Raw genomic sequence first — 13072 nt, 5'->3', positions numbered from 1 at the left:
GATAATTATTTCAATACATTGAACTATTTTTTATTCCTTTTAAACTGTATTTCCGTATCATTCATTTCACAGAAATTAAAAATATACTACAATCAATTATGGTTTCCTCACTTATTATATCTTTAACAACATAAATGAAACAAGTTTAAACAAGTCTGACCACAAGATTTGTTATCATAAGGTACCGGACTATTGTCCTAGTTCTCCTATAACGAAATATACATAAACGTTATCGTTGCAAAGTGGTCTTCGAGGTCTGCGCTTGTGGTTCTCTTAGATTAAATATTAGTCTTTGAAAAAGACTAATGAATAAATAAATAAATAGAGTTCAAGTGAGTTGTGTATCTCACATTATACGTCAAACAAGAATAGATTATAGAAATTTTATATTATGCAATTTAATAAGGTAATGATTATACAAACTCTACTATCAGTAGTTTACATAGATGTCATAACAATTGTCAATAGCCTGCAATTTAAAAAGTATATTTTCTTCTATTTAACACCGATATAAAATTAAGGAAATTTTAATACTATTTTTAAAATATGAGTATATTGGTATATGCTCAAAACAATAAAAACTATGAATTTACTTTCGAAGTGAGATCTATAGAACATTCTCACTTTAATTGTTTACTTCTGTGCTTAAAATCTTCAAAAGATTCTCATTCTATCTTTGTGATCAAAGATTGATGATTTCTAGCCAAAATATAGAACGAGTTTTCAGTTGAGTTTAGTGTTTTATATTGTTATGGAACGATAATGGTATGTAGGATAGAACCTATTATTAACGCGGGCTCCGAACCACACCGGGATTAAATCCGATGTAGTTGGTAGATGCACAGACCGTCACGCAAGACGATCATAGTATAAGCCTACCTCTACCACACTATTTCACTACCCATCGCAGTCAAAAATATTGATAAAATTTCATTTACATACACATGGAAAATAAAATGATATAGCATTGTTTTATTTATTTATTTATTTATTTATTCATCTTTAGTGCATATTTAGAAATTTACATACAGACAACATTAAAGTTCATGGGAAAATTGATGAACAATATTTACTTTAATACAAAACTTACTGAACATGTCCGCCATCATTGTCAACATATTTTCTCAACCACTCCATTACTTTCCTTTGAATTTTCTTTGATATTGGAGAATTTAAAGCAGTTGCTGTTCTTTCCTGGACACAATCTAGATCCAAATGTTTCATCATATACATTAGATATCAAATGATACATGGTACATTAGAATCCACATCATATTCCTCAGATTTTACATCATACTCGTGATTTCATTTCATAGTGTTCAGAGTTCATAATACATACATTGGAATTCACATCAAATATATTAGAATGCACATCATATACATTAGAACACACATCAAATATATTAGAATTCACATCAAATATATTAGAATGCACATCATATACATTAGAACACACATCAAATATATTAGAATTCACATCAAATATATTAAGAATTCGCATCATATACATTACAATTCACATCAAATATATTAGAATTCACCTCATATACATTAGAATACACATCATATACATTACAATTCACATCAAATACATGAGAATTCATATCAATATACATTAGAATACACTTCATATACCTTACAATTCACATCAAATACATTAGAATTCATATCAATATACACTAGAATACACATCATATTCATTACAATTCACATCAAATACATTAGAATTCATATCAATTTACATTAGAATACACATCATATACAATTCACATCATATACATTACATTAGAATTCACCTCATATACATTAGAATACACATAACATACATTAGAATACACTTCATGTACATTACAATCCACATCAAATACATTAGAAATCACATCATATACATTAGAATACACATAACATACATTAGAATACACTTCATGTACATTACAATCCACATCAAATACATTAGAAATCACATCATATACATTAGAATACACATCATATTCATTACAATTCATATCAAATACATTAGAATTAACATCATATACATTACAATTCATATCAAATACATTAGAATTCACATCATATACATTAGATACCTGTCCCACAAATGCACTATTGCTGAAATCATGTGGTACAAATCACATGATATTACACAGAAAGCAATACCATCACTGGTTGTTAAACGTAGCCATCCAAACTTTATATTCTATGTGACGTGTAAGAACACATCTAAGAAAATTGTGAAACCTCAAAGAAAGAATTTACTTAGTTAATAGATTAATAATAATCTCTTGATCCTAAATTCGATCGTAGTACAGAAGTCTCAAGTTTCATCCAAATCATAACTGGAATCAGATTTGGGAAAATCTAAATAATATGATTCTTAACTCCAAACAACGATCTCTTTGGTATAAAGTAGTGCATGATTTGATACCAACAAAAAGCAGACTACACAAGATTAATCTCACTCAAATTATGTGCCTTGCTCTGAACTTGATAACCTTCAACGTAGACTAAGAACTTAGAGTCTAGTTAGTCCCATCTGGTTCCTTCTCGTAAATCTTTTTCGCAATATATGTCGTTGCAGTATTGATGCGTTTTCGCCATACGTTATGTTATTTCCATATTTTAAATATTTTCCATCACAAAAACAAAATACAATGATTTGGCTTTATGAGATTACGATGGAATATCTTTTGATAAACCAGGAATATACTATGGACAGTTATAAATATCATGTTTTCAAAGAAAAAATGGAAATTTTCTCCCAATGTAAAGCAAAAGAACCTTGGCAATTTTGTTGTTTTAATTAACAATTAATACTATGATGTACTGGTCCATAGTATTTCTATTTTTTTTAATCTTCTATATGAGACCTCTTTTGAAATGTTTAATTGACTGTCACCTGCACAATAAAAAAAGGAAAAAAGAAAAAACCGAAAAATTGGTAGAACGTTCACCTCTGGTGCGTGGAGTCCCTGGTGTGATCTCAGCTCGCACCAAGTGAACTTTGTAATGGACAAACACCGTGTGTATGGGTTTTCTCGAGATTCTGCCGTTTCCTTCCACTTTCTTCATTCCACCATTGCATTCATTTCTCATTATCACCGTCTTCTTTAGCCTAGCCGGCATAATCGTGGGACTTAAAGTTGAAAAATTGAATTTTTTCTTTAATTCAACAAACATAAGAAAAATTATTTCGTAAAGTGAGTGGCAGAATCAATGGGAAGCACCCTAAATAATTAGACACGAACTAAAATAAATTCAGCTACTCTTCATTGTCAGGAAAGATAGTCTCTCCAAAAAAGAAAAAAATTAACAGATTATTTTTTTCTCAGTGAAACACATGGTTGTAATATATTGCAATTTAACAGTCAGTTTAGCATGTAATGTATATTGAGTGCACAGCAAGCTGATATTCTTTTATCATTGTCATTCACAGATGCGTTCACATTACGGACATTGGTGTGGGCTACATTTCAACGATGCTTTCGTTGTCGGCGCTGTTCCTGCGGTGGTGTTCACAAGTGAGAGACTTCGGGTTGCAGCACCTGTGTGGGATGAGGAATCTCCAGGTCCTGTCACTAGCAGGTAAGAAGACAAAACAACATGTTTGTTTTAAACACCAACTAAAGAGGAAAATCTTTGCAAAAAGATTTTTTTCGCTCTTGAAAAAAAAAAACAAGAAAAAAGTTACAGCTCTCAAGTACAAACGAATGAAAATGTTACGAAAGTAAAAGAGGAGAAAAATACTGTATGCTCAATGTTAACCGACTACCATTAAACCGGGACATTTGATCGGATAACGGAAAAAGTCGGCTAAACCGAAAATCACTATTTCATAGCCCCTAAATTGTATACCATTTTTATGATGGTTAAAAATGGCGTATACAGTATTATAATTCAATAAATTTAACTTACCGAAATCAGAAGCTTCGCCCACATGCTACTCCAGTGACACTTAGGTGAACGAAATACTATATATTGAATAAAGCATACTAGACTATCATACAAACCAAACCATTTTTACGGTGTATGCGTATTGATTGAAGAAAAACAAACAGAACAAATACGATTGCACGTACAATAGTGAATAAAGTACAATACTGTATTTTATAAATATACTAGCGTAAATTACTCGCTTTGCTGAGTTAAAAAAAGAAAAATTAGTAATATATTCCGTTAATTACTTTCTTACTATTACTGAAGCGCTTATTGATACCGGTCATTTTCGATCATTTTTACATATCTCCCTCTCTCCCAAGGTTGGGGAGCTGAATTTGGATTTAAACGGCATCGGAAGTGTCACTGTTCATCTTAGCGACCCCGAAAACTATGGATTCGACACTAATATCGGTTATTTTCGATCACTTTTAAATATATCCCCCTCCTCTAAGTTACACCGTCAAAGTGGAATAATAAAAATAATCGCAAGCCCGAACCTAATCTATGTGTCAAATTTGATCGAGGTCCCTCTCGTGGTTAAAGAGTTTCTTTTTTAAGTTTTACTTATTTTTATATATCTCCGCTTCCCATCTACATTGTACTGTCAAAGAGAAATGATAAAAAGCTATCCCAGATCCGAACCTCATTTATGTTGAAAATTTAATCGAGATCGGTCGGGTGGTGTCTTATTTCTTGGAAGATGGGCGGTTAAGAGAGAGTCCACTGTAATTGAAAAATCAATATCTTTCAAACAAATTAAATTCTGAACATGAATAATAATGATAATGTTTATATTCTGTTTCATAAACAGCCTAATGGTAAAAATACAGCACTTTATCATAGAAAAATAAACATATTATATACAATGTAAGCTACAATCAGTGGCGTATTTAGGTGGTAGATATCGGGCTCAAGCCTCCCTCCCCCCGAAATAAATTTGTTATATGCACAACTTCATTAAAATTTGTCGGAACCCAAAAGGAAAAATATAAGTGCTTATTTACGTGTTGTGTATAGCCCCCCGAAACAAAGTCCTAAATACGCCACTGGCTACAATATATATTACTTATAATATTAAAAGGCAATTAATATTTTATTAATTTTGATATTAATATTTTGTAAACCTTCATATATTAAATGCCCTTTACCAAAATGCCGTTTACCACTGTAGTACACTTTAAAAAAAAAAAAACATTAGATGAATACCTTAACAGCTTATTGTAAAGTTTCCAAAAATTATTAAATCCCTATTGTATATATCAGATAGTAAATACATATATAAAGTAATTAGTAAATAAGTCCATATACAGTATATATTGTTATTATGTAGATTGTAGAATTAGTTTAGCTTATATGTATTTTCACAAGTTGTTAAAGAAGAGCATTATATTCTAAGTATGGTATCTATTTTATATACTGACGAGTTCTATACTATTTTGCACAAACGTACACGTAATATGGTCCACAGAATGATTAATAAATCTAACCTAATCTAATTATTAAGTATACCCCAAGAACAATTTACGAATACAGTACTGTACGTACTGTACAGTTATAATAAGAAACAACGGTAAACCTATTGTATTGAGGTTCGTTACGCACTGACGAAACAATGAGCAAGGAGCAGAACGCTGCTCTTTTCCTGTCACAACTTGTATTTTGCACACGACACGTAGGAGTATCGTAGAAGACGCCCGCTTCCAATGAATTGGCAATGTTGCCAATGCAACACCTTGCCTCCTCATTTAATTACCATAAAAAAAAAAAACTAAACCCGATAGTCGCGAGCCGGATACTCGGAAGTCTACTGTATAACAATTATGTGTATTTATATTTCTAGTAGCTCAGTCTATTTCATCAACATTAAAATAATTGAAAATTATAAAATATAGTTTCTTGTGAGTGAAAGGTGCATAACCAGTCGTAATAATTAGTAAATTTCCTCACTGACAAATCTGAAGTAAAATAGTGCAAGCACAATAATAATGACTTATTGTCAGGTATTAAGTTAAAACTATTATTATAATTGCATCAAGTATTTCATCTGAAGGATTTATTTCATACCAGTAATCGGTTTTTACTATGAACATACAACACCCACTCTTAGTTCTATTTACTAACTAATATCAGTTTCTACTTTTTCATACAACACTATATCTATCTATCTCTATAGGGTTTCAAAACAACATCGACAACGTTTGGTGATTCCTGACAACAAGTTAAGACAAAAAATATAGACCAACCTGGTGCACAAGTGCTTCCTTTCGGAGTTATAGGCTGCCAAAACCATGAAAAAATGAACTTTACCGGTTAATAGCTCCAAAACTATGGGACCTACCGTAGTCGGGTCAAGACTTCACTTACGAACTAGTATGTGCACTATCCAAACTACATGTTTCAGAATCCTAAGGTACTCACGCAACAAATTTTCGAGGCAGTTTGGGTACGGGTATATAATTTGAAGTACTTACCAACTACCTCTATAAAAATTGTTGCGGAAGTACAGCAGAATTCTGAAACTTGGATATTTGGATCGAGTATATAGTAGTTCCTAAATAAAGTCTTGACCCGATTATGGTAGGTTACATAGTATTGGTGCTATGGATCTTTAAAGTTTTATTTTTCTTCTTTTCGGTAGCCTATAACTTCGAAAGAAAGCATTTGTGTACCCAGGTTGGTCTATACCTTGTACTTTTCGTCTTATCTTACAAGTCTTTCGTCTTATATAATATATATATATATATATATATATATATATATATATATATATATATATATATATATATATATATATATATATATATATATATATATATATATATATATATATAGTGGCGTATTTAGGGGGCTTCCGGGCTTAAGCCCCCCCGAAATCTTATTTTCACATTTTCAGGCAAAGCCCCCCCGAAAGTTAGCAAAGCCCCTCCCGAAACAAAATCGTAAATACGCCACTATATATATATATATATATATATATTAAGAGTTGGCCAGATGTTGGTTTGTTTCCTTTAACCATATTTAAGTTATACGATAAAAATCATAGTTGCAGCAGTTTATTTCATCTATAAATAGGTTTTCTTTCATTTTTAATCCAGCAACGTTTTGATAATATAATTGTAAGCACGCCATCTCTATTATTTATGCTAATTTATGCTAATTTAATTATCTGAATTGTCCTTTCCAAACAAATCAGTTTCAGCGTCATGACATACAATTTCATCTTTCAGTTGTTCTGTTAATCTCGTGAATAAAACACCGTCGGACCATACGTTTGGGTTACAAACAGCATTAAATTCATTATTTTCTGCATTAATATAAAATGAGTAGTAACTGCTGTGTTTCGCTCTAAATTAAACACATTTTTTGACAATAATATTGATACTTCCGTTCACAGTACAATAAGCTCCTCACAAGTAACACAAAGACCATGTTTCGTTACAAATAGTGCTACTGTACGAGGGCCTTTTATATTTACCTTTAATTTTATCCGCGGCGTTCTTCCCTGGTATTAGAGTATTATGGTTACTGGAAACGAAGCCTGATTCATTCGTTTGTTTTACTCTTGTTTACACTTCTGAATTATTTCCCTTAAGAGTTTGGTTACTATCTTGCACTCACTTCACTACCATTTGTCTCCTCTCCTGCTGTAAAGTTCTTGCACACACTTCTTTGACCTTGACATTCGCGTTTTCGGAATCGACTTTTACTTGGTTTTGAGCAGCGAGTGTTGAACAATTTATCACTTCAGAAGATGTTTTCACGTTATTGTTAATTGATAATAGTTCATTCAATTTAATATTTTCTTGCTCAACAGACAACATTTCTGTCTTCATTTCATCATATTTTTCACTGATATCGCTTAACATAATTAACATCTAACACATTTTGTTTTTCACTTCATCATAGCATGTAGCTAAGGCAATTCTATTATTATTATTATTATTATTATTATTATTATTATTATTATTATTATTATTATTATTAATAATAATAATAATAATAATAATATCTGATTTGTCTTCTAAATCTTCATGTTCATTTAACTCAGCATCAGAATTTATAGTTTGATTATCTTTATGAGATCTAATATGCTTTATCACTGTAGGAATAATTGCAGTATTGTCATCTCGGTGCTTTGTGCAATTTTGACATTTATGCGTTGATGTGCTTTTCACCAAATACATTTCCAATGGCTCCAAATTTTAGACAATTCTTTACATGAAGGGACGCGGTGGTTCAGTGGTATAGCGTTCACCTCTGGTGCATGAGATCCTTGGTTCGATCCCAGCTCGAACCAAGTGAGCTTTGTGGTGGACAAACATCGTGTGCGTGGGTTTTCTTGGGATTGTCCCGTTTCCTCCCACTTCCTTCATTCCATCATTTTATTCATTTTTCATCATTACCGTCTCCTTTAGCCTAGCCGGCATAACGTGGGATGTGAAACAAAGATTTCATTTTATTTGATTTTCTTTTTATGAAATTTATTTTTACATAAACAGCATTCTAACATTAGCTGCTTAGCCAAAAATAGCTTAAGGCACAATCCACATGTATTCTAAGTCGGCGCCATCTTTGTATAATAATAATAATAATAATAATAATAATAATAATAATAATAATAATAATAATAATAATAATAATAATAATAATAATAAAGTATAAAATTTCTTGGATAAGCGTTTGTTACTTGCATCTCTCACTTTAAAGTAAGTAAAATACTGCATTTAATTAATGCATCACGTGATAATGATTTCATTAGAAATGTTAATGCTCAGAAGAAACTTTATTTGAATTAACGCAAGATATTTAATATTGTATTCTATGGAGTGGCATATTTAAGGGGATGACTTTCGGGCTTAAGCCCTTACCGAAATTTTATCGCAACTTTTTATTGTTTTATTATTACAGAATTTTTCCTTTTCCAGGAATAAATACCCCACTAATTCTATGAATGGAAAACTCAACTAAAACTACACACAAATATAATTATTTTATCCTGTACTGAAGCGTTTGGTAATTTACACATATGTTTAATGTATCAGACTTATATTCTACAAACTATTATGGACCAGACCCCATATAGGGAGAAAACACAGCTACTCTGAACAACTTCTGCGAGTATATACCTAAATTAAACAAGTTATCACTAATAGAAATACATAATTCTACACAGAAACTTCTTACTCTGTGTTAAGGAAATAATTTTATAACCCTTTATGCCTTATAACGCTAAAACTAAAACTCCCAGAGGCGAGCATTCGCACCTTACCAACATTGCGTGCAATCGCCAGCAATAATAGCTTCGTTTCCTGAGCAGCATAGCCCATAAGCCTGACTAGCGAGCTGCTGAGGCTCAGACGGAAGTGACTCTAAGTGTTTCCAACCTACTGTTACCGAAAGAAACGTAATGTTGAAGTATTGACTTTATGTTATAAGAAACCAAAGATAAAGAAAATATATGGTAGAAAACAGGGTAGGCCCGGCCTCAGAGCCTCATAGTACGCTTCGCCACTGATGTCAAGAGCTGAAAACAAGAAGCAGCAATTGATTATAGACTACGGCGCCATTAAAACAAAAACAGTGCTTCCAAAAAACATTGGCGCGTCAAAGCAGTAAATTTGAAATAATGCTGAGTTCCAAAATACATGGTGGAAACCTTAAGGAACCAGATTACCAATGACCAGATTTTTTAACGTCAACCTCTATTATACATATAAAACTTAAATCATTTATATATAAAGGTAACCAAGAATGTTTTATCGCTTTTTGTGGAGTCTGTGTTCTATTGGCCCTCACACCGTGAGTTGAATGCGAATGCAGATAAGGCAAAAGGCAGTTGTTGGTGTGGGTATATCCAACATACTACCTTGGGTGTGGCAGTTCAGTTATAACGTGACCTTGCGTAAGGACAGAGTAAACATGGTTCCTCCACATAACGTAATAATGGCGTGTATGCAGTACGAGTTCAAACTGGGGTCAAACGTCACTGCAGTGAGGCGAAAGATATGCCAGGCCTTTGGTGAGGGTGTCGTGACCACACAGACAGTGCAGCGGTGGTTTAATAAGTTTAAGGACAGTGACGAAACACTTGAAGACGTACCACGTGCCGGAAAACCATCACATGTACAAAACCAAGATCTTCAGGCAGCAATTGAGGCGAACAGTGGCCAGATATGTGAAGAACTGGGACTACAATTCAGTGTGAGTGGAGAAACCATTCGGCAGCATCCCCATCAACTTGGGAAGCATTACAAGTTGAGCCAATGAGTCCCAAATGATTTGACTCCAGGCCAGAAGGCAACGCGAGCAGACACCTGTGTTTCTTTGCTGTCTCGTCTGGGGGTCATTTCTGGACAGGCTGTTGACATGTGATGAGAAGTGGGTCCTGTACGAAGCTCCACGGCGTCGTCACCATTGGTTAGCATCCTATGAACCAGTTCCAAAACAGTCGAAACCAACACTGCACCAGAAGAAGGCCCTCCGATGTGTTTGGTAGACTTCTCGTGGCATCGTGCATTGGAAACTGCTACCAGCTGGTCAGATCATCAATGCAACTGTGCACTGTCAGCAGTGAAGCCGTGTTCGAGAAAAACTCAAAACTCCAGCACTTCTGAATCGCAAAAGGGTCCTCCTGTTACAGGACAACGCTAAACCCCACATGGCTAGGATGACCCGGGACACCATTCTACGCCTTAGATGGGAAACACTATTGCATCTGCCATATTCCCCGGACATTGCACCGTCGGATTATCACCTGTTCCATTTCTTGGACAATCACCTTAGAGGACGCCAGTTCAAATCTCTAGTAGAGATGCAAAATGCACTTGATATCTTCCTCGCTTCACGGCCCACCAAGTTCTACTGTTATTGAATCCATGGCCTTCCAGAAAGTTGGCAGAAGGTTGTCAGTGATGGGGACTATTTTTGATCTTCTAGGTACGTCTTAGGTAACATACCGATGTTCAAAGGAGGTGGGTGAAAAAGCGACAGAACTTTCTTGGTTACCTTTATATATGGGTGAGAAGGAATGTTATATATCTTGTTTTAAAAAAGAAAAAGGATTATACTGTATATCAACTATACGTGTTACATTTTGGAATTATAGAACAAAACATGTTTGAATATGTTTAGATAGTTTATAGATAGAAAATAAACTGTACGTAATCTAAATTTTATTCTAATATTCAGTTTAAGTAATCTGAAAACAGTGAGCTCAAATAGTTCTAAAAGTGAATTGAAATGAATTCATGCATCAGAAGTTCGGGAATACGTAATACGTAATTGCTTTTAGACAAGTGTTCTGTTTTATCAATAACCTGGTATTTCCTCCTGGATCCTTCAAAGTACGCAAAGATTTCAGACACAGTTCGACTGCTAAATCACAAGCTATTTTATGTAGCCAACCATTCTCTGCTATCAGGGGCGTCCGAAGAAAATTTTCTAGGGGGGGAGGGCAATCTCCATGGTTGATATATTACCTCTGGTATTTCTGGTATTTAATATACGTGGTTTGCTGTATTACGTATATATTTTCATGAGCCAGAGGGCCCGCCCCCTGCCATCTTTCGGGCGCCCATGTCTGCTACCAAGTCAGTACCTCCCTGTATGCACTCTTTAATACGTTTTCTCAATGTATTAGAATATTTCACTTAGTTAATTTATGCAGTAAAACACGTAATAAGTGACGAATATCCATGTGCGAAATGTGGTAATACCGCGTTATATAAATATATGAACAAAGTAAAAAGAAATATTTGATGTATGTTATTTATTATAATTTTTGACAAATCCTACTGAATCTACATGAGACCCGATGTTTGTAAATCATATTTCACTGCTCTGTCAAAGGTACAAATTAGATATTTGCTCTTCATTAACCCATGTCCATTTCAAATTGGCCTCAATTCCTAGTTCAACAGCAAGGAGTAAATTTCACGGCAAAATTTATATCTGTTGTAACCATATACATTATAAAGGCTTACAAGAATGTTTTTGGTAAAGCAGAAATCAATACAATATTTGAACATTTGTAAACAAAAATTAGCTTGCAAATTTATCAATCTTGTCACTCCATCTGAAAAAGAAAGTTTTCTTTTTTTATGTACATCAATACGGAACTCCAGTTGGCAAGCAAGAACAAATATTTTCATGAATTTTAAATTCTAAATATTATATAATACAGGGTGGCCCATTTTAATCTTTACACGGAAATATCTCGAAAACGGTTGAACATAAATGAACTGAACAAAAACTCAAATAGGAAATACCATGGGGCACATCTAATGGTGTCGCGGTGCTCCCCAGGACCGCTTTTCAAAAGGTCCCGGGGCCCAACTTTAAAATTTTAAATGAAAACAAGGGGCGACTGACACCTCGTTCGATAGATCTTTGAAAACTAAAAAGCGATGTGGCAAAATATTTTACATAACGGGCACCGTATTCAAAATGGCCACCAAAATATGTTACTTGTATCAGATAAACTTCCAGTACCACTAGTATGAAAACGGTTGAACATAAATGAATCAAACAAAACCTCAAATAGGAAAGCCATGGGGCAAATCGAATGATGTTGTCGCGGTGTCCCCCAGGGCCAACTTTCAAAGGGGCCCAGGCCCAACTTAGAAATTTTAAACGAAAATATGGGTCAAGTGATACCTCGTTCGATAGATCTCTATACACTAAACAGCGTTGTGGCAAACGATTGTTCATGTGGGTCACCGTTTACAAAATGACCGCCAAGACGTGGTGCCTGTATCAGATAAAACGTCCAATACCACTAATATGAAAACGGTTAGAGATAAATGAACAGGATAAAACTCGTATAGGAAATCACAGAGGGTATTTATCATTCCACGCCTCGAGAATAATCCAACGCAGAAAAAGATTATTAAAGTATAAGCGACATAATGCTAAAGAGGAAATCTAATTGTTAGAAAATTGTGTTTCCGATCTCCCTCCGTAAGCGGATGAAGCTGAATGAATGGTAAAAGCTCAAATGAGAACCCCACTTTTACTTGCAATAGGTATGGTTTATCTGAAACACTTGGATGTACAAGTAACTGGTACTTAAATAAACCAATATTGTGCAGACGACTTTTGAGAAATACCGTCTGTGATTTTTTTAAGACGTACAGAA

The 13072-nt window shown here is 33.8% G+C and overlaps 1 protein-coding gene across 1 annotated transcript in view; it reads left to right on the top strand.

Moving 5' to 3' along the window:
- The window catches only part of LOC145680298 (uncharacterized), a 505146-nt gene that overhangs the window by 478392 nt on the left and 13682 nt on the right, over positions 1-13072 (top strand). The window contains exon 3 of the mRNA XM_081750660.1: positions 3434-3582. Within this exon, the coding sequence (XP_081606786.1) occupies positions 3434-3582 (149 nt within the window). The remainder of the gene's footprint in view (positions 1-3433; positions 3583-13072) is intronic.

The sequence above is a fragment of the Thermobia domestica genome, chromosome 3, assembly GCF_964235325.1.
Source record: "Thermobia domestica chromosome 3, izTheDome1.hap1.1, whole genome shotgun sequence".
Classification (NCBI taxonomy): domain Eukaryota; kingdom Metazoa; phylum Arthropoda; class Insecta; order Zygentoma; family Lepismatidae; genus Thermobia; species Thermobia domestica.
The sequence above is the reverse complement of the archived record's forward strand: the minus strand, read 5'-3'. Positions and strand labels throughout refer to the sequence as shown.